Here is a 23,769-nt window from a genome sequence, read left to right on the forward strand (position 1 = left end):
CAAATCAGGCTCAACAGGGGTATATCCTTTATTCGTTTTCACCAACAGCCCCTCCCGGATTTTTAATAGTTGAGAGTCCGATTAATCCGGTCTATATGAGATGCCATAATCGGTTTTTAACGAGAATTAATTTCAGACTCACCGATCAGTCAAATAACCTAATTGATCTACAAGAGGAGGAGTTAGTGGTTACTCTGTTTGTAAGATCATTGTAAATAACTCCTTAGCAGCAGAGGGGGTAATGACATCGACGCGGTCGTCGATGTGCTTACCGGACGCTGACGACGCTGGGGATCGACGCGCAGAAGGTGTTAATTAAACCAAATGACGACGCGACGATCCCCCAACGACGTCGTCGTTTTTTTTTTACCAGGCGCTGACGACACTAGATCGTTGAGTGCAGAAAGTATTAATTAAGCAAAATAACGATTGGACAAAATGTCGGATTCGCCCCCTCTGCTGCTCATTATATTTAAAATGTCAAGATAGTTTAAGTTTGTTTTAAATTTAAAATTTTTTTCTTCTTCTAAAACTGATATATTTTATAACCTAATTAAACTGAGAATGAAAAGTGATTTCAAACCAGTGCACACGTTCACCTAGGAATAAAGTATTGTACAAATATTTGTCTCGGTTCCAGCGCTGGTTTTGTACATGAGTTATACGCACAATTTGCCGCCAACTTTGACAGTTTAGTAGCTATCGAAATGGTGAAGCACACGCCACTTTTTTGTTATTTTTGTTTTCATTTCTTTTTACTTCACTCATGCTGGTCTGGTGGACTGTGGTGAAAGTTTATCTATGCAGATTACGTCACCTCAGTAACATTATGTTACTTTCTGGAGCGCAAAATATACTGTTGATGGGGGGCTCGTTTTGAACGTCACCTATTTCCGAGGACGAGATAATAGTCGAAGTCGATTTGCATTTACATGAGAAACATTAGCTCGTTGGAGCTATTTTACCGGCCATAAGCAATAAAATAACAATTAAATTTAACAATCAAAACTACATACGATATCAACGTACGTCTGCACTGGGCTCAGAAATATTTATGCACATAAATATTTCTTCACTTCAGAAACATAAATGACTCTTAGTGGCTAATAATCTCAAAGCTTGCTAAACAGGACTTTCACTAAGGATTTTAGTTCAGTTTTTACGCGAGTATGATTAGTTTAATCTTGAAAATATCTTGTGTTTTTTTTTCGTTTAGATCAAAATATGTCAATCTTTTTTTATATTTGTATATATTTTGACATGATAAAATTTAATTTATGGACTAGCCTGTATTTTTTAATGAGGACAAACCCTAACTTATAGATGTTATTTTGTTAAGCAGTGTCCATGTAACTTTATGAATTTTAACATTGGCAGGACTTGCTTTGAAATTATATAATTTTCACAAAGATCAAAGGAAGAGTAATTGTGACAACCCACAGTAAATTGTGTATTGCATTTTTAAGGAATTTAGGAAAACTTAGTGCTGACCTACTGTGTATACCTTTTCATGTAGCTTATACATTACATAGCCCAACACAGGGGCCTCTCAAATTTCAGAACTGGCTTCTGTTATATTCTAAGTGAAGTGCCCACTGGGCTGTCAGTAGTCCTACATGTAAGACATAGCACATTTTGATTTTGTTGAGGTGCTATGTCTTACTGTCCAAATAAAGGCCTTGTATAGTGTGTCCCGATGTCGTTGACATCGGAATGAGTAATCAAAGTTTCAGGAACATCTCACACATTTGGCAGCCTATATCAACATTTTCCCACTAATTTATGTGTAATTAATATGCTTACTGTGCTGTCTTTATCTTGGTGGAATGAAAATATGACACTAGCAAATGGATGCATTTTCACGTTCCGTTGACATACATTTGAATTGGTTGCAATGCGACGGTAGTCGAGGTATGCCGAAGTAAGTTTAAGTAGGTTGATGTTTAGGATATGTTTCTTGAACGAAACGAAACGTTGCTTACAGTTGAAATAGACATAAAATATTTTTTATTCGTTTCGTTAAAAAATAATGTTTCAACTTTATCCGATTTCGGCATTCTCGGCTTTCATTGCTTTCCAGCCCAATGAAAAGTAGGCCAAAAAAACTTGAAAACGGGCCCATTTCTTTTGTGAGAATTTGAATTTATTAGAGAAAAGGCATCATAGTAAGTAAAGTCTGACTAAAACAATATAACTTTACTTTGTAGAAAAACGTCATTATTTTAGTTGTCAGTTGTGTGAAATATTCCTGAAAATTTTACTGTCGTAACGATGTTAGTTAACATAAAAAACACACTACACAGTGCCATTAGTTAGGCTGTAAGACCCTGACGCCCACAACATAAATATCAGCGTCGGATCATACAGGTAGGACTAGGCTGTCAGAAACAACAAAAAATCTCATGTGTCTGAGAAAACTATGATTGCCCTGTAAGTTTTAATTTTATTTTTAAGTTGTTATGAATTATTATTTATGTACATGTTTGACCCATACCTTTATGAAAAACATCTTTTTGTACTTCTTTTGAAAGCTGTAAACTTTGTATACAAAGTGAAGCATGCGACTTTTGAAATGGGAACAGATTACCTGAGTTACCCATAGTTGGTGCTCATATTGCTTTAATATTCATGTAAGTCTACTGTTGGTTGGACCAAAACACAGTTTTTAAGGAAATAACCCAGATATTTTTACATGTTCTATACATGCATTTCAGAAACCAGTCTACCCCAGACAGGATCTGTTGCAGTGGCCATTGCAACTAGTGCAGTGGTGCATGGCTTAATAATCAGATTAAGGCTAACATAAACAAAACTGCAGATTACCTTATTCTTGTAGTCTGGAATGTTTAAGCCAAATATGGGAATTTTGTGGGTGTTATAAGTAATAAAGGGATCAAAGATGGTCCATGAAAACTTCTAAGACTTTTATAAAAGAAATTGGGTATCCTTTGATGGAGGTGAGATAAAAAGAAAAGACTGACAAAAATGATTTCAGCAGAAATGCTTGGATAAGTAATGCAACACTGGTTAAAACATTAAGCAGCACCTATGAACAACATCCAAAGTGTAAAGAGAAAAAGACAGCAAGACATCAACACTGATATTGATATAGCAATAAGACATTAGATCAGGAGGAAAATATTACATTATGTGAAATATTTAGAGCTTTGAATAAACATATCTATATTAACAATATTTTGTTTACTTTTCAAATTTTAAAGAACAGAAATTGCTGCACCCATAAACATGGTCACATTTTAGACTGGATTCTTCAAAGACCTGATGATAACATTCTACGGTTTTCCCTGGTATCCCATGACCTTGCATCAGATCACCTCTGCATTATCAGATCTGCAACATATAAATAAGAAATATTTAAATTATTAGATTATTTTCCCCACATCAGCCATTAAGGTGCAGCCTCAATCCATGCAGCCTAAAATTATAGCACCTTGACAGTTGCATTTAAGGCATGGTTGTTAAAGAGCCTCAAGGATAAGTTCAATAACTCTCCATTCTTTCCTAAGGAAGGGGTGGGAACAGCCTAAGGGACCTGAATTCTTTCCTGACATGCATTCCTTTTCCAAATATCCCTGTAGGTGCTTGTGTATGCATCTTTCCAGAGGCTTTGTCAAGCATCACAGTGATGAGTGGGTCCTTTACATTGTGAATGAGGGTTACTGACTACATTGTTGGGAACAGTGCTTTGTCAAGGGCCACTATTTCTTTCACCAATCCAGTCTGGTGATGTTAAGGGAAGAGTTGCATACCCTTGTGCAGAAAGTGGCAGTTGAGAGGGTCCTGAATTATCTCTCGCACATTCTACTTCCAAATTCTTCTGGTCACCAAGTAAAGCAGGAATTTTTGTCTTGTAATCTCTCCCCTTTAGTTTCTTCTGGAGGAACTTTTCAAGACGGAGACCAATTCCTCAATCCGAAATGCAATGTTTCTTTTGACTTTCATGATGTCTACTTGGACATTGCATTGCATTCTCCACATTACAGAGGGACCCTGGGTGGCTGAGTGGTCTAAATAGCTCTCCTTTACTAATCACTGCAATCTCACCTCTATCCATGTGGGTTTGAGACTTGCACTTGGCCATTGTGGGTACGTGAGAAAGCTGCCTGAAGCTTCTCGTGGGTCATTAGTTCTTACTGGAGTTTTCCCATGTTCTGCCTCCACCAGTTATGCTGGCTGCTATGTATGGCTTCTCATTAGACCCCAAAACAACAACAACTACATTGCATATATCTGTGGTTTTGCATGGACCACAAAGTTTTCTAATTCTGAATTCAGCTGTTCAGAATTGCTTCCACACCCAGTCTTCACCTGAGTTGTGGAGTAGTAGCAGCTTACCTCTGATTACTGGGAACTCTGATTTTCTAGTATTTCTATAATTGGCTGATCCACAATGTTCATGTACAGCCTTTCAAACAGGATCTATTCCATTGTTCGTCTACAGTAACACTGTTGGGTCTTGTACCCAATCATGCGGAGTCAGAGCTCATTTCATCTCTGGACTTTGTTTACATGGAGATGAACTTCCTCATAAATCAGAACTTTGTGTCCCATTGGATTTAATAGATAGAATTCTGGTGCTTCTCGGTCAGTACAAGTAAAAACATTATTTTTTGCTGTCTTTTAACAATCCCTACTGGGCACCTTGACTGCTGCTGTGGATCTGGTTCCTATAGGTGTCTTCAAATGCGTCCTCTACAGTTTCTCCTTCTCACAAGGTGGAAATCACACAGATTCTCTATCAGCACTGCTTCCATTAGGACCAGATTTTCATCACCATTTGTGCTGGTGGATGAATTGGGACAGATTCCAAACCGGGGTCACCGTGCATGCACCTGACTCCCATTCCTATTTGTTTATGGCTCTGTCAGACTCCAGAGAGTGCAATTCTCCAGATTTGTTGGATTCTGGATGAATTGTCCCTCCACATCAACAATCTGAAAATGAAAGCCATATTTCTAGCTTTGCAAGGGTACATTGTTGCGGTAAGTAATTGATGTATCATGGTCTCCTCTGATGACACATCTGTCATAGTGAATCTCCAACATAAAGGAAGCACACTTTCACCTTCTCTTTGTGTGGAGGTCTGAAAGCTACACTTTTGAGCAAACTTAGGAGAATATCACTCTCCAAGTTTGTCACATTGCAGAGAAGATGAGTATATTAGCAGACAGTCTTTTCAAGGCATGCAAAACAATCCTCACAGAATGGTTTCTATACTGCTCTGTAACAGAGACCCTTTTCACATTGCAGGAAATGCCTCTGTTGGACTTCTTTGAGACTAGGCTGAATAACAGACTTCCCTTTTTATTTTCTTCAGTCTCAGAGAATTAGCAGTGGCCACATTTCAGCTTCCTTTGAAGTAATCTGTTCACATATTACTTCCCATCATTCCAACTGGTACCTCATGTTCTACAAAAAGTATAAACTTGGTTCATTGATCTTCTAGACCAGTTAGATCAACTCTGGTCTCTTTACTACAGGACAGATCTTGTATCTCTAGACAGTGACTCCCTACAACACAGCGCATTTTCCATTTTTCATGCTGGGCTCAACTCATTTGATCTATCTGCCAAAACATGTTATTCGGACTAGTTGCCTGTTTCATCATTCAGGCCACAAGAGCATTTACATCCAAGTTACATGATGCCAGGTGGAGAATCTTGTGTGATTGGTGCATTAGGAAACATGTTTATCCTAGCTGTCCCTCTATAACTTTTGTCCCTGATTTCCTTTTGTTTCTTTGAAGAACAAAAGATGTTCAGTATTAAATATCAAGGGCAATAGAGCTGCCATTTCTAACACTTAAATTCTCTCAGGGCAAAGTGGTTGGTTCCCCTACATCACCACCTGGCCTGGTGTAAGAGGTATTACTTTAAATTGAATTGAAACCTGATCTATACATATGTTCCCTTAGACACCACACACACACACAAAGACACATACATTCACAAGTATTGCAGACAAAGACACGATTGCATACGAACCACAAAAGTGGTTTATAAATATAAGACAGTAATCTTGTTTTCTTTTTTTCACCTTCAATAGAAGTAAAGAAAATGTAAATAGAAAACAAAGCTATAAAAAAAAAAAATCATGCACCAAACATTGACCACAGGGTTCCCATTTTCTTAAATGCATCACTTTTGTCATTCACTTTGGTGACATTTTTCCAGCATTTTTTATGAAAAACAATTTTTTATAATAGGTGGGATTTTGGATTTTTGATGCACAGCATGATCTGTAAATAACATTTGGAATTCAAAATAGGATCATGAAAGTTATTTCCTATAAATACATCTCGTGTAATTCTTAATTTTAGGTCATTAGTTTGGATATGCTTTACATATATTTCCGAAAGTGTTCAGTAACTAAACAGTCATAAAATAAGTGCTCACGTTCTTATATTCCCTCCTTACAAACTGGGCACTTAATATTGACACTTAATCCTTTTACAAACTGGTTTGTGGCAATATTTCTGTGGAGAATTCTAAAATTAAAGTTTGTGCCATTGGCACCAATTGCGCACTCAAGGTACCTGGACCAAACTTCATGTTGACCATTTTATTTTTGTAGCTTGGTTCTTATCAGATCTTTATAAATCAATTTAATCTTTTAATCTAAGGAATGAATTTTTGTCAAAAACTACATGAAAACTATTTCTACTATAAACACAATTTTAGTTTTCTTTTTCTACTTCAGTTATATATTTGAGATAGAGCAAAGTACCGGTACTGTATGAAATTATTAGTTTGTGTTATTTGTGTAATTTCGTCAAAACTTAATAGAGATCCTTGTGCGTAAAAAAGATGTTGAATAAATACAACAGCGTTTGTTATGTATCATTTAAAATTATCTGCAGTAACTAAATTAGGAATATCTTGAGTCAAGTTATCATAAATACTAGATGGTTCATTTTTCCATTGTGATAAAGTATTAATAAATCTCACCCCCCCAAAAATGTTACATGTAATTTTTTTAAAAATCTCAATATTTTCCTAATTTAACTAATAGTGTGCCTCCAAATTTTAACAAATATTTGTTCAAAAATCAGTTTTTGCCATAAGCCATCTTCCTTTTGTAAAAGAAACCTATACCAAAATGTTTTTTATAACACAAATGAATGCAGTTGAATCCTATTTGATGCTCCTTCCTTACAAGAAGCTTCAAGAGTGTCTGTTTTAACCCTCTCAGTTTTAATGCTCCAAATTAACTGGAAGAATGTATTCAGTTAACTGCCTATATGTTGTGGATTTATTTGGTAAGAGATGAATGAATTTAGACAAAATCAATAAGGGATAAATTTCTGATGCCCCACCAGCAAAGCAAATTTTGTGATTAATTTAGTTCTACCTTGTCCAAGAGAGAAATTGACTACTAAGAATCTAAAATTGGAAATTGACCAGTGCATCATGCTTTTAGCACAATTGAATGTATGTAAAGTTAATGCTGGTGATTATGTAGTTGCTCTGGAGTCCTCCTTGGTGCCTGGTTGCTTTGTTTTTTTAATGCATTAAAATTATATATTTTTAGCCAATTCTTTAAAAGTTGCAGATATTCTGTTTGTCCAGAGCTCAGTTTAAGTGTAAAATGTGAATGGTCAGACAAGTTTAAAATGTGAATGGTCATTGAAAATAGGAATACTGTTGATATTTTTGAAAGAATGTATCTTGAAATTGTCTTTCTCAAATGGTTATTTTTTACCATCGACAAAGCTGATGTGAGTATGCGCCAATCTTATATGTGTGGCTATTTGCTTGTAGTTACTTTGCAGTCTTTTGACATTATCAATGGGTAAAGTTTATCAAGATATATACATGTCTTTCTGAAATTACTATTCTTTTTGTAAATCTGTTTTTATTGTTTGTCTTATTTTATTTTTAAGTCGAAGAAGAAGGGCTTGAGTGCTGATGAAAAGAGGAAAAGAATGATGGAGTTCTTCTATGAAAAAGTATGAAATTGCTTTTACATCATTTTGTTTCTTAAATGTATATAGTTTTGTTGTTTTGGGTTAAATGCCATTTTTCAGCACATAAGAGACCAGTAGTTCCCAGTCTTTTGGGACTGCAACCCAATAAAAGATTTTCTGAGCCTCACAACCCCATTTCCACATTTCAGTAAGTTTTACCACCCTAAAAAAAAGTTCTGGTGACCCTTTGTGATCTTGCAGAATGTCCTCATGACCCTTATTTTGGTCACGACCTAAGGGCTGGGACCACTGTGATAAACTATGCATAGTGGGCAGTATATCTGGTGGAGGAAGAACCCCTGACCTATGTATGGGAAGCTACTGGCAAGTTTTCTCGCTTACCCACATTGGCTGATCCAAGACTGAAACCCACGCAGAGGTATGATGGTATTGATGGGTAATGCTGAGTTCTTTAGACCACTCAGTTACCCCAGGTCCCACGTGTGAATATTGAGATATTGATATTTATACATGTCACCTTGATCATGTCTTTGACATAGACACAGATTTTTTTCTTACCTGTGAATGGCAAGTTATTAATATTTTTCCTTGTTACCTTGATTATGTCTGTGACTTAGACAGATTTTTATCTTACCTGTGAATGGCAAGTTATTAATATTTTTCCTTGTCACCTTGATTATGTCTGTGACTTAGACAGATTTTTATCTTACCTGTGAATGGCGAGTTATTAATATTTTTCTTTGTTTCCTTGATTATGTCTGTGACTTAGAGTTTTATCTTACCTGTGAATGGCAGTGTAGAATGTACCATGCTATTGGTTAGTTGGCATTACATACTAAGGGAGGCAACTCATGAAATCCAATAGCTGTCATTACGACAAAGTACCAATATATCTGTTCAGTTCACCAAGATATAATTAGGGTTATCATATCGGAACCTTGGCAAAGATGATGTTTTGTAGGAGTTCCTGTCTTGTAGATACTGTCTTACAGAAACATATTATAATGTTCTTCATGGGCTTGACACCACTTAATTGATTGTAACAGCTGAAGTGCAGTTATCATTTTCAGGAAACATGGGCTAGGCACCACAGAACACTTATTTGTCTTGCTGGAGTTAGTAGCTAATGAAGCTTAGGTATCACTTCAAGAAATCACAGATTTGACACCTACACTCTTGTCTGGTCAATGCTATCAGATAATGAATCGTGTAATAATTTCGGGAAACACAAGCTTACACTTCTGAACATTTGTTTGTCATGTCATTGTTGGCAGATAATAATGCATAGGTATCACTTTCAAGAAACAAGCTTGACACCACTGAACACTTGTTTGTCTTACTGATGTTAGCAGATAATGAAACCTAGGTATTGCATCTTAAAACATGGGGTAGACACCAATGAATGCTAGTTTGTCTTGATAGTGTTGTAGCATAGATATTGCTTTAGGACACATGCTTGATACCACTGAATCTTGAAAATTAGGTTATCATTACCCCTGCTTCTACAAGGATTGTCTTATCAACATGAGGTTTCCAGCAAAAGACTTCTTATGATGTCTGGTTGATTTTAAATTAAAATGGTGTCAATCTTACATTCATTATGGCTGAAAAGTGATTTCATTATTTTGCATTTAAAAGAATGAAATGATCTTGTGTTCCTGAAAATTCTTTTTAGCTAATAAAATGTCAGTCCCTTTGAGGGCCTCTTGTCCCAAGTTTTCAGAAATTAGTTATCAGTCTTGTGTCTAAATTTATGTTATGAATAAGGTGACATAATGTCACACTTAACTTTGTTTAAATTAGGAAATTAACATTATAATGTATGACATCATGCTAATAGATAAATCACATAAATATATAGACTACTACTATTATCAGAATAAATAAAAATTAAAAATTTCTCATTATTTTTACAGGTTCATAGTTCAGATATGACTCCATTCTTTTCCACTTCTGAGTTTTGAGGAAATTTGCTGGCTTATAAGTTCATGCAGAGTACAACTTGAATAATCAGATTTTGTAAATTTTCAATCTTTCATCCATACATAAGTAGATACTAAGCATAAGACAAGGCCAGATCAGTACCTCAGCTTCGTTCTTTTCACTTTGTTCCACACAGCATTGGAAATTGTATCCTTTCAGTAAGTCAGTAAATTTTCAGGTCAGGCTTAATAAATGTAACTAAAAGTACCTTATTTGTTTCACAAGAAGTATTTTTAAATGTATTATATACTTTTAGCTAATTTAATGACACTGATCTGATAATTTATCAAGTTACAGATAGGAGAAATTGGTAGTGCTGTGTGGAATGAAACTCGAATAACTTCCAGTTTCATGAATATTAAAGCAATCACTATATACTGTTTCATATTACCAGCAATAGGGAAATTACATCACTGATGCTAAAATGCTTTTTCCAGTTTTGTTTTGAAGAGAGAGAAGGAAGCATATGTATTCCATTGCATTTTTCTTGTACCTCATGATCAAAATAGAATAAGCCTCAATATGAGAGAGAGATTTCAGCCCTTTTTCATGCTGTTTTGTACCTTACTACCCTTGTTTAGCTGAAGCTTTTGTAAAAGAGAAAAAACAGTACTAGTAATTGTAAACTATTAAAATACACATACAATGCACATTCAGTTTCAAAGTTTTAATATTTACAATATTTATATTCAAATAGACTCCTATTAGGTTGAATCCCAAGAATGATCCTTTTGCATGCTGTCTAATTTTCTTTGCAAGTACAATGACCTCTCCATCCCCAACAAATAAGAATTTTGTATAAGTGTATGTACTATTCCTGTAATTATTCTGCATTTGTTTTATCTTTGCTAGTAACATTTAAATTGCAGGCAGTTCTGTCATCAAGTTCAAAAGATGTCATTGATTGAGAAATTTAGTAATCACCAGGCATTTCCTTTCATTACACAGTACCATATTCATAATACCCTATAGGTAGCCTCTTTTCCCTACTGGTAACCTCATTTATTTGATCTGGTCTGCAGAATCTTGATATTGAACAGGTGTCAGCATGGGTGACTTGACCACAGCTATATCATATATAATAGGTAAATAACAATGGAATGACATGTGGTTCTTGGACAATGGACTTGGTAACTAAAACCAGCAGGAATTGTTTACCCATTGGTATTAATTAATAATGGAATATAGTATTGCACTTGTGCACAAGTAAGATCCCAATTGCCAAGTAACTAAACAATATAAATTACAATCATCCTGAAACCACCACCACCCCTCTATCTTTCTCATATCACGGCATAATTTATTTGATCATGAGGTGCAAGAAGAAAAACATGGATTACCTGTCTTTGTCATGGTTATTCATTTTCTAACTTGTCACTTCTATTACACATATATGAAATTAAATTTAAACACTGTATATTACTAGTTGATGCTGCTTTAGCACAATTGCATCTGATGTACTTCAAATTTTGTTTCTGATGATCATGTAAATATTTTAAAATCCTTCTCATGATTGTGTCCTATATTTTTTTGTATAATGATCTATTTCCCAAAATGAAGTATTTTTTTTACACATTGTCTTGCATAATTTTGGAGATTTTGTTTTACATATGAAAAATTACATGACATACAATAAAGTGATTTGAATGTCATAAGCCATGTTTAAGTCTATTCAGAATATCAGATGAATTACTGGCTGGCAAATATTGTAATATGTTAAGTTTCCAATTCATGGTTAATTAGAACCCAGTGATATTGAAACTCTCCTATCTATATTCCTTCAAATGATCATTAAGGTACTTTTCTATTTTCAGAAAGATTTCTTCCAGTTGAAGGAACTTGAGCGTCTGTGTCAAAAGGAGAAAGGAATTACCTCGATGTCAGTCAAGGAGATATTGACAAGTTTAGTGGACGATGGCATGGTAGATACAGAAAAGATTGGAACATCAGTTTATTTCTGGGCTTTTCCCAGCAAGGCTAGTCAGAATGTAAGAAACAATTTGACACCATTATCAATTACATTGAATTTCTAACTCAAGATCAGTTAATCTCAGTGTGGTGTGAGCAAGGTGTTAGAGTGATACTGCAGCAGCCTGACAATTTTGACCACCTTTGTCAACGGAGAAACACAGTTATGAGGTATAACTCAGTGTTGTCTCCAGACCAGTGATCCAAAATCACTGTATCAGTCAAATATGTCTGGCAGAGGTTTAGACTGGCACATAATGTTAACAACCAAACAATTCTCTGATATCATCATATTAAATTGTCTTTCATTTTTTTTATGCATTAAACTGTCAGATACTCACCTTAATGATGTAAAATTCAGAGGTCATTAGGTCTAGGTTACAGATTACTTGTTCGTCAGAAAATTGATAAAGATGTCACTAAGCTTAATTCCAGGGTGACTAGGCCAAGTTTACCTGTTATTCCAGTGTTCAACAATTATTTTGCTTGTTTGGTCATTGTTTTCCCAACTGTTAAAACAGTATATAGTCACAAAGCAAAAGACAAAAAGAAATGTTAAAACTCATATCTTGGACTTAAGAAAATTCTATAATTGAATGATTGTTAGATGGTCTCTACTATCAAATATCAGTCCCTCACACCGGCTGCTTTTTAACTCATTTGTTTTGCTGTGTGTCGGCACATGCTACCTTTAAAATTACATAGTATTGTTATGACTCCTTGGTCTTTAAGCAACAGAAAGAGCGAAAACCAATAAGTTTCTTAAAATTCTACAAATTATTTATTTCCCAAAATACAAAGTGAATGTTTATTAAAAATGGTATTGTGAATTAAATCCCAAATAGTCCTAGAAGTTCTATCACAAGTTCAAAAGTATAGAGTATTCTGAATGAATTCCAGTGGTGTTCTGAAAAACTCCAATCTCGAATATGACTGTGTGCCAAATGCCTTGAATCTGTTGATGTGCTAACATTCATACTGTATCACAATATGTTCCAGAATGTCTTTAAATGAATTCACAATAATTCCAAAATAGCGATTTAGTCCTAAGGTTAATGAGCACTTTTTAATTCCGATGGATAATTTAAATAAAAGATTCCTTAAATTAAATCGGAACACAATTGAGTTTAAAGATTGGAATGAGTAACTTAAGACTCAATAAGAGGACCAGGATGAGGGGCAGAAGTGTGGTGAAATGGTGCGCCTGTGCCATATATTGATATGATTCCCGATGCACAGTCTACAATATGACACATGATCAATACATGTATGAACTTGATGTTTTTCCATTGTTAGACGGTCTGTCAATGATAGGTGGTGCTCTTATATGTGTTGACATACTGGTGGTATTTCCAGACTGCAGGTTACAGACAGACATATACTTGGAATCCATTTATATGCCGTTCTCATAGATGACAAGATATAAAAAATACTTTTAAACAAACTACCTGTTAGTTGTCAGTGAGTTTTTAGGCCATTTAATGCAGTCTCCATGTGATCAGATGCAGGACTCACTTTAAGCACCACGCCCTTTGTTTTACATTACATTAATGCTTTAAAAACATCTTATAACAATTTAATGTCTCACTTCAATTTAGAAGCCATTATGATGCTATCTTCAAAACAGAAAAAATAATGCACTATCCTTGTGATAAGAAATTATAATTTTTATCAAGTTGGGGCATGAGTACGGGAATGAATAACAAAATCTATCAAATCCTGCAGATGTAAAACACTGCCACAGGTACTTGTCTTTTTTAGTGAAGAATGAAAACGATTGAGTACACCCACTACTATTCAATGAAAGAAAATAAAAAAAACTTACCCAAGATAACAAACTCATGTGGTTTGGAATATGTATCCTTGCAGATTCTCTGCTAATTTAATTTACCCTGTTGGCATTTTCACACACTGGTTAAATATCTTTGCTTAAAAAGAGACATTCCTGAATTTGTTCGCCATGTATAATTTAAGCAGAGGTGCTGCCAGAATTTTATCTAAATGGGGGGCCTCTTCCCCCACCCCCATCATCCAAGTAAGGGGATTATAAAAAAGGAGGGGGAGGAGGAAATGTTTAGAGATGAACATTTACATAACTCTTGCATATCCATCTCTCTTTATTCCTGCTAGACACTGTTAGAGTTCTATTGAACTTAAAATCTCAAAAATATCACCTCTACTTGTATAAGCGTTAATCTTTTGATTGTTTCTGAGTGTTCTCTCTTCCTTGATTGTGTATGAATATTATTCTTTGCTTCTGTCTGAAGTGGCATATACCTACCTAGCTTAGTCAGCTTTAGGAAGTTGGGAAACTATTCTATATGGTTGTTATGTAGAATTTTCCACAGCTCAACAAGGATTATCTTTCGGATAATTCTGTTCCAGAACAAGATTTTTTGCTAACATAAGCACTGCCAAATTTCACTTTCTTGAATATTGTGCTTTACTGACTACTGCATCAAATTTCTTTTTTGTTTCGTAGTGCTGTATTAGGATTTTAAGTCCATCAGTGCTATAGTCTTCTTTTTCAGACAGGTATTTTGATCAAATAATTATCTTCTTAATTTCCTTTTTTATTTAATTTATCTAAAACCCTGATAGGAACATAGTTTTGTACTACATGATCCCACAGGGCTAAATGTTTGAGAAAAGAAATGAAATTTCATTTTACTTATAAATTGTATGTATTTTAATTAGGCTCTGTATTCTACCTTTCCTACATTTAATTTCAAAATACTGCTGAAAAGGAGATTGACTGCCATGCTGTCTAATTTTCTTCCATCATGCACTTCGGACTTGTATTTAACACCATTTTCTGGTTCAAAATCATTCAGTGGTTTCTCCAATAACACTTTCCCAGCTTCACTAATCTGATATACTTCATAACTTTAAAAAATGTTGTCATCATCACTATGAACAGCCAGTATGGGTTGAATGAAATCGTCATCTGAAAATAAACAATGCTGGGAATCAGCTATTTTGAGTGTACTAGATAGTCTGTATTTTAAAGAATACTTTGTAAAACTCCTTGATGCAAGGTTTAAACTACAACATAATGCTTGTTCCAGGGCCCAATATGCCAATCAGATTTAGTTTAAAACCATTCATGTGAAGCTGAATAATCCAGATTTGTAAATAGTTGTCTACCTGAAGAAAACAGATTTTGCAACAAGTGCTAGGATACCTCTACTGATGTGACTTTTGTCGTGACAATCATTTGAAGTGTGAACAGTCAAATAAAACTTGTATACTGATCCGAGTACATAATATAAATTAAATATACATAACAAGATATTTTTTGCAAAAAAAAAATGCTTTTTAAAATAAGCATTGTAACTACATGGAATGATGATACCAATACTCAAACAGCAGCAAAACAAAAATGACACATGTTCTGGTACAATTAATAAATGCTACAGTGAATCACTGTAAACTTATGTGGTATCAGTTTTTATTGTTGTGATAGATAAAGCTAGTCCGTGAATTTGAAGTCACAATAAAATATGTACCAAGCTGATATTAAAAGCACCTCCCCCCCCCCCCCATCTTGTGTCTAATCTGTATTATGTTTGATAAAAGTTTATTGTTTTTAAATTGGGAGCTAGTATTTCAGACCACTGTGTGTTGGCTCATATTTCTTATGTTAATGCTTTAATTTCTTCAGTATTACCTAATGCATCATTGAATTGGTGATACTCAAAAACAGTGGAATTTATCAGGGCAAATGTTAAGGTTTAAAGATTTTGTTATTTTATGATATTTGTTCATTTATTTTTGCAGGAGAATTCAATTTTTATTTCAGCTGTGTATGCATTCCTCTTTTTCAGAGAAAAAGAAAACTTGCTGATTTGACAGAGAAATTGAATGAATTGGAAAACAAGAAAAAGTCACTCACTGATGCCAAAATGAAAGCCCTGATTGGCAAGGAAGAAACAGCAAGTATTCATAAGTTACCTTAGACGTACATGTTATTGTTCTTATTACAACAACAAAAGGTCATATAGGTAGAGAAAAAAAGACAAGAGTGCAAAAAGGATCTGACCCATAATTTGTTATACCTAAGAGTTTGTTCAGAAAATTTTCTTGTTAAATATCTTATCTCTTTTTCTGTAGCTTTTTCAGAAAGGAATGTCAAAAAATATGATTAGAAAAATTGAAAAATGCAGAGGTACCAGCTAAATGGAAGAACTTTCAAAATACAAACAGGATCAAACTTAGTCCAAAATATGAACCATACAAATTCCTGTATGTCCCAATATTTCAGCAGTCATCAGAAGGAATACTCAGAATGTAGCATAAAACTTAAAATTCTTACATAAAACTTTTGTGTACAACAGTGTTGAATGATGTACATGAATGCAGACATATCCAGGTACTCACATCACAGTTTGCATGCAATTCATGTCAGGGCTCATTTTTTTTAATACTGAATATGAACAGGTGAAAATTTAACATAGTGTCACCTTGAAATACTAGTATTATTCACCATAATGGTCATGTAATAAGGAAGTATTAATTCCATAGTAAATGATGAAATAATTGCTTTGGCTACCAGGAAAAAAGTAAGGGTGTATAAACCATATTATGAGGTCAATAAGGGCCCTATTATTTGGAAAGCTGGAGACTGTGGATGGTATTTATGTCCACCAAATGGAATTGTAGCCCTTCTCAGGGATGATTGCCTGGGTTAAGAGAATTCAGATTAAGTGTCAGCTTTTAAACAAATATATAAAAGATAAGAAAACTTTTGATTGTTAACAGATTTGTTGTGTTAACAGATTTGTTGTGCATAATGATATAAAATTCTTGTAGGATGCTAGAACAGAATTGCTGGTAGAGTTGAGCAGAAAACAAGAGGAGAAGGCAGCTCTTCTAGCAGAGATTGCTCGCTACAAGGAGTGTGATCCAGAGGTGATCGAGCAGGTGAAGTCAGAGTCACAGACAGCAAAAGAGGCAGCCAACCGCTGGACAGGTAGTTTTAAAGTGAACTGGCTGATATATGATGTTACCTAAACACAGGTTGTCGCTAGGTTGCTTCCTGAAGCTGCACCTGCCTGTCAAATAATCAAACAAAATATTTAAAAAATGATTTTAAAATGTTTACATTAAACTTAGAGATCTGAACTTTTTCTCTGTTTTTCAAAAACTAAATTAAAAAAGATAAATAGTTACAGGAATTTAAATTTAAATATTCATGTTAGATAAGCATTCTGTATTTTTTGGCTTTAGAAGAGTTTTTCTCACTACTTTTCCTCATCACTATATTTAATTTATGTTCCATAAAGTAAAAAAAAACATAATATTTCATAATATTTCAGTCATTGTGACTGAAAGGAGAAAAATGGTTTCTGCACAAAGATTTTAAGTTCTTGACCATGTACTTTTGTGTATGCCTTGCACATTGGGTTAGAATAAGAACTGTTGATTCAGGTGTCAATTGTCTTGGTCCTACTTACTGAGTAAAAGAAAGTATATGGTTTTTGCACACAAATTTCAGTTATTGACCATTTGCCTTCACCAAAGTTTATGGATTACTTTCATGTTGAGTAAGGAAGTAGCCTGTTGATCACTGACCAAAAAAGCTAAATGGTTTTTACATAACTTTAGTTCAAGACCAAGTACCTTGACCAAAGTTTGTGTAGGGCTTGAACTTAAGTTTGGAAAAGGCCTATTGATTTGGGGCCATTATTGCTCAAAGTAAAATGGGATTTTGCAGCATAACTTTTGTTCTAGAGTATGTACCATAACCAAACTTTATTCTAGATCATGTACTGTGACCAGATTTTGTGGATGGCTTACACTTAGATTAATAAAGAAAACTATGATTTTAGGGTCTAAAAGTTCAGTGGTCATTGGCGTGGTAAGTCTAGTTAGAAAATACTGGTTTCTGCACAGTAAGTTCAGTACAAGACCACATGCCAGAAGTACAGGTTATTGAATTTGATTGATAGAAAATCTTGTTAGTCAGTCATACACTACTAGTGTCTGCACAGATGACTGTTAAATACAGGGAAGGTATATAATATGCCATTCACTGAAGCCTTATTCATGATTGTGGGAACTTGATTAAATATGTGTAAAACAGATATTTGACTAATTCAGTTCAGAAATAATATTCATCTTACCTTTTTTAGTTCTCTTTTCTTCACTACTTTGTCATTCTCTTCTTCACAGCACATATCTTATTATATTGCTCAAATGAAATGTGTATCACAAAATTGTTTTTCTGCTGTAGTACTCTGTCAATTCAGCATGCAGATATGAACTTCTGTTAGTGTTGCTTTCAGTTGCTCATCGCTTCATTGTTATTTTAGGAATTGAGACATAATATTGCTTTGAAGTAAGTTAATTGTTGATCAGAGTAATTTTATGTTCTCATGGTGCACCCCCCTCCCCCGTTATTGTGGATGCACTTGTAACTTGTACTAAATGTATTCATCAGGAAATTTTAATAGAGACCTAATTTAACAGAATATACTTTCATTTATCAAGTTTGACAAATTTAAGTTTTTTCAGTGTTCCAGCACAATATTTGGGGAATCAAGACATAAATACATGATGGTATGAGTGTTTCAGGTTAAAAGACATCACAAGTATTTAAACAAAGGTGACCTGTCAGTCATTGGGTTGACATATTTGACCTGGGTCTGCATGAGCAGCTGAACTGTCTACCTTATTAGTATGTGCTCATTTTTTTCTCCGTTAACATTACATTGTTAGAATTGTGCAGTATTTTATGATATTGCACTCACATGCACTTCATATTGCACTCACGTGCACAACTTGTGTGCCCATTATTGTGTTAGGAACTACTTTGTTTACAAATCATGTACACCCACGTAGTAGACGCTTTACATTTTGGTTGATTAAGTGTGTTTTTGAATGAAGTAAAGCAGATGTTTTGTGGACTGCCACATACACACTGCTTTGCCACATTCTGCGTTAAAATGTTTTGTATAATGTTTGGGATTTAGGCTAGCAAGAGATACCAGACAGGTCATAAAATTGCTGTGTCCCTACAAATAACATGCAAGTGACAAGGCATAAACTGTTTTCTTTAGCTGGTACTAATAATGTCAAAAAATATACTTATAGTTTTACATCCTGAATTTCCTCAAAATGTACTTTCTTTGCTTTGCAAATCCGAATTACATGAGATCCGCCATGGATGCAGGCGGTCGTGGGTTTGATCCCCGGCTGAGTTATACCAAAGACTTACAAAAATGGTACTAACAGCTACCTCGCTTGGCGCTCAGCATTAAGAGGTTAGTGTTAGGACTGGTCGGCCTAGTGTCAGGATAATGTGACTGGGTGGGATATCGTGCCACATGTCTGCAGCATGGTGCCCCAGTGCTAGACATCACTATAAACTGCCACACTGCAGACATCGTAGTGATATGACTGAAAAATTGTTAAAAATATGTTAAAAATCCAAATCACACACACACACTGAATTACATGAGCCATTTCATGGGTTCTCATGCGTGATTACACATTTCGAAATTGTCTGTAATTTCGACTATATTCCAAGTGCAATTACATCCTCCTTACTGCACTCAAAATGAAATAAACATTATATTCCATAGCATCTTTTTGATAATTGCAATTGAAAGACTTCATATTTTTCCCACATTGTGATTTCAAACATTCAATGACAGAACAGAAACACACTTGCAGGTGTTAGCATTCTGCTGAAATCAGATGTACTTCATGTAGAATTGGCACATATAAATCCAGTCTGTAATCATGAATTTTCGTAGAACAGACAAAAATACCAAAATCTATTCATTCCAGAATAAATGGAAAAGTTGTTGCAATGTGCACTCATTCACAATGTGAATCTAAATTTCAATTTTAAGTTGACCAAAATGTCATTTTCTTTTGAAAGTGATGTCTAGCATGCGACTAAGTTCACATTCATCTGGGCGGAGTTATGTTTGCATTAAGTGTTGTTGTTGTGTACTGATGAATCTGTGCTTGTGTATTTAGTTTGGAATACAGCATAAATTCGGTTACTTTGTTTCCTGTTGTGTAGTTTTGTTTATATAATTAAGCCTTAGGTAGAATTTTTAAAAATGAGCATATAATAAAAATGTTACTGCAATTGTATGGGAAATATAAGCTCATTTTGTTAGATAGATATACTTCACTCCAAGGTCGTGTCATATATCCATCCGAAAAACCTGTTTGTATTTTCCCATACAAATGCAGTAGCCTATAATTGCTGAATGATTAAGTCAAACATACTACATACGGTACAAGATGGATGGGGGGAAAGTTTGAAGAAAGTGATGAGTGAAACCCTTTTCAAACATTTTTCTGAATGGTAAACTTATATGATGAATTTTTTAAATAAGAGCTGTGACAATTGCCTGAAAAATTGATTCCAAAAAAGAATTTCTTTAATGAAAGTTGGTTCATGTAGATAACAGATAAACAGATACCCCCGTTTCCAATTACTTACTCAGGAAGCAGTGCATACTGCATTCAGCATAATGCACCTACCCTATATACTTGCTTATAAGACTGATTCAAGTGTAGCCTGCACAGATTTGATATCATAATGTGTCAGGCAGATCTGGGTCTATGCAGTTTGTTGAGACTAAACAAAATAGACCATGATATACCAGTGCATTATATGATTGCAGTTGGTCTGGATTTACATGCAGGTATATGCAGTATGTAAAGTGGTAATTTTGTTCTTCTTTTTTTAGACAATGTGTTCTCTATCAAGTCATGGATCAAGACCAAGTTTGCATTTGAGGAAGAAGTGATAGATAAACAGTTTGAGATTCCAGCTGATTTTGATTATCTTGAATAACACTCCATAGAAGACTAATGGATGTATATTTGTATGGTTCAGAACAATTATTATCACCAGTTACCATGATACAGCAGTAAAACTATGGCATGCAGGAAGGATAAGTGAGGGATGGTTGTGTGTAATTTAGGGATTGTTGTAAAATTTTAAGACTTCAGATAGTCTCTTCCTTCAGTTTTGGCTTGCAGATTTACTCAAGGTAAATCTATTTTATAACAGTTATGAACTGCATTACTTAAAAGTATATCCCATCATCTCACCAATAACAGGCAAAAGTTTTGGATTACATCAGAAAGAAATGACTGCAGATTTAAAACAGTAGTGGAGAAGGACAAAAATGTTTTGACAGATGAAGGGCGAGTTGCTTGGAGGAATCACTTACCTGCATGTAAAATAAAACTTGACATGAATAATATTTTAAAGAGTAAACAGATCACAAATGAAAAATAGACCATGACAGATTTTGCCATGCCCAAGTTTTACGGATATCTTGTTTTTGGATCAAGTTCTTTAATGACTCATGCATGGCAGTGTAATGTTTCATGAATTATATTTAATCTGAAAGTTATAATTTGTTGTATTTATTTGTCCTTTACCATATCTGTGGATGGGCCTATAGTCTTGTGCCTGACTACCCTGCATGTCATTTCCTATGAATTGAATTTCATTTCTGGCTACTAGCTTTTGAATTACTTAATGAATGCTTACTATACTTGAGACAAAGCTTTACTGGGGATTTTTTAAAATCATAGTCAACAAAGTTTAATTTGGTAAGGAAACCCTTTTGACTTAAAACTTTGCTCGTTAACTGCATTTGAATTTTCTGTTAATTTTTGAAGGACTTATGGGCTGAAAACAAATTTAATGTGAGGCTTTGGACAATTTTGATTTCACTTTTTTTCTGAGAAAATATTACATATTTATGTCATATGATTTTGACATTTCAAAAATTGTCTTTAATTTTAAATAATATTGATGGGGCATTTTGGAAAGTAAGAGTGAACTAACAAAGATTGAATAGAATTATTTCAAGACCAGTGACAGTATTTCATATTATATGATGTCAATTTATATAAAGAAATTAAGGATTTCAAAACAATTAGTGAGAGGTAATTTGTACATTCTTTTATTTTCCTGCTGGACTGTTTCTTCCTATTGGTAATTGTTAAGTTTGGAAATAATTCTCAATAAAATTATGAAAATTGTAACTGAAACATTACAGTCCTGAAAACATTGTTTTGTGTTATGTTTTTGATGTTTCAAGTTATTGCAATAAACTGTATATTTGCTATATATTTTGTACTTTTGCTCATAAGAGTTTGTGTATTTGTAGGTATTTCATTTCATGGATTAATCTAAACAAATACAAAAGAACAAATTTATGCCAACATCTTTAGTTGTTTCAGTAGTTGAAACAATTATTTTACCTGTGTGAGCATGGATCAAACACTTGTCCAGATAATTCACTTACACTCAACATCAGTGGGAGCTGATGTAGTCAACAACTTTGTATGAAGCAATAAAGTGTCGCCACCAGTACTTTTAGGTGACCATGGTATTAATATACTGGCTTAAAAGTGATACAGTCTAACTTAGATCCAGTCCGTTTGGATAATGTCATCATTCCACACATAATCCAAACATGTGACCAGCTGCCTTTTGCTCAGGTAAGTAAGGTGAACATTTGATGTTTTCAGGGCCCATCAAAGTGCAAAGATGCTAACTAAATTGAAAAACCATAGACTCACTCCTTTGTTTAAGCCTGCCTCGTGTACAAACCAGCTTCAGTCATTAGAATTTGCAACAAACAAAGACTACAAAGAAGAGTTAAAATGACATTTTACAGCTGGTATGTTAAACAGATCATGGAGACCATCAGGAAAAGGAAGATGTCAGGTGAAGATCAGTATACCCTATTATTGGACCTTGAAATGTCAAGCCAGTTCATGCTGAATGGATAGATACAGCTCAAGCAAAAATGTGAAAGACCAGACCAAATTATCCATGGCATTGAGAAAGCTGTTTAGTTTAAACATTTTCAGGATTATATACCTCACAAACATTTATGTGCACTCACAGACTAGATTGACATGATGATTATTTAGTGGTTTTCTCCAAAAATCATGGAAGTATGAGCTTCATTACTCTGCTGCAATTAGTGTATATAGTGTACAGTGTATAGTGTATACAGTGTATAGTGTTTCTTTAGTAACTGTGCTTCAAGCAATAGTTCTGGTATTTTATAGTTATGCTGTTCATTGGAATTAAGCATGTGTGAATAATATGAATTGTAATTTCTTTAGGTTTTTAATTTTTTGACAACAGTTTACTTGAATGAAAAATCAATTTAAATAAGTATTAAATTTTATTTTCAGATATTAGTGTCATTTGTTCTTTCTTTCATTTTCAGCAATACTAGTGTTTCAATGCATTATGCTTTTTTCTTACTTCTTTCTATGCTTACTTATCTCACAACAGATCATATTAAGTCAGTGCATTTTTTAAAGGGATAAACAAAACGTTTATAAGCTAATTTACTACCAGATATTGATTTATTAAGTAGCCTTGTTGATATTTAGGTATGAAATACAGTTAGAAGAGATGGGTAGGGACTTTATCATATGTGGCTAATTGTTCATGGGGTCTATAATTCATGGTTGAGGACAAACAATAAAATCCATAAAAATTGGTGAAACCACACCATTTGTTCACTGTTATCAATTGATAAATGAGATTTCTGAAATATATCTAAGGAGAAGCTCTGGTTACAAATAAATTTTTGGTGTTCATTAGCTGACCTAGCTGTGTTGTCTGTCATGGAAGATAAAGTACGGTTGATGTAAACATGCTAAATATTTTACCTTGTTATAGCTGAATATCATTTTAATAAGCCAAAATGCCAGAAAAATACAGCTCTACATTGGTACGAGATTTTGACTTGATTCTCCTTTTGACTTTTGCAGTTGTTTTATTTGCTCCATTGCAAGGTACAGAATAACTTCATATTTGATATTGTAGCTAATGTACCCCAAAAACATTGTTGGAATTT

The 23,769-nt window shown here is 34.3% G+C and overlaps 1 protein-coding gene across 1 annotated transcript; it reads left to right on the forward strand.

Moving 5' to 3' along the window:
* Positions 1-669: 669 nt before the first annotated feature.
* Positions 670-23,096, forward strand: LOC149775762 (meiotic nuclear division protein 1 homolog). Its single transcript, XM_089943353.1, has 6 exons — positions 670-710; positions 7,904-7,969; positions 11,746-11,919; positions 15,727-15,834; positions 16,712-16,871; positions 20,614-23,096. Exons 1-6 carry the CDS (start codon positions 708-710, stop codon positions 20,718-20,720), a joined length of 618 nt encoding a protein of 205 aa, XP_089799479.1. The 5' UTR covers positions 670-707; the 3' UTR covers positions 20,721-23,096.
* The last annotated feature ends 673 nt before the right edge of the window (positions 23,097-23,769 follow it).

Source organism: Sinohyriopsis cumingii, chromosome 19, assembly GCF_028554795.1.
Source record: "Sinohyriopsis cumingii isolate HCF-2022 chromosome 19, ASM2855479v2, whole genome shotgun sequence".
NCBI lineage: Eukaryota > Metazoa > Mollusca > Bivalvia > Unionida > Unionidae > Sinohyriopsis > Sinohyriopsis cumingii.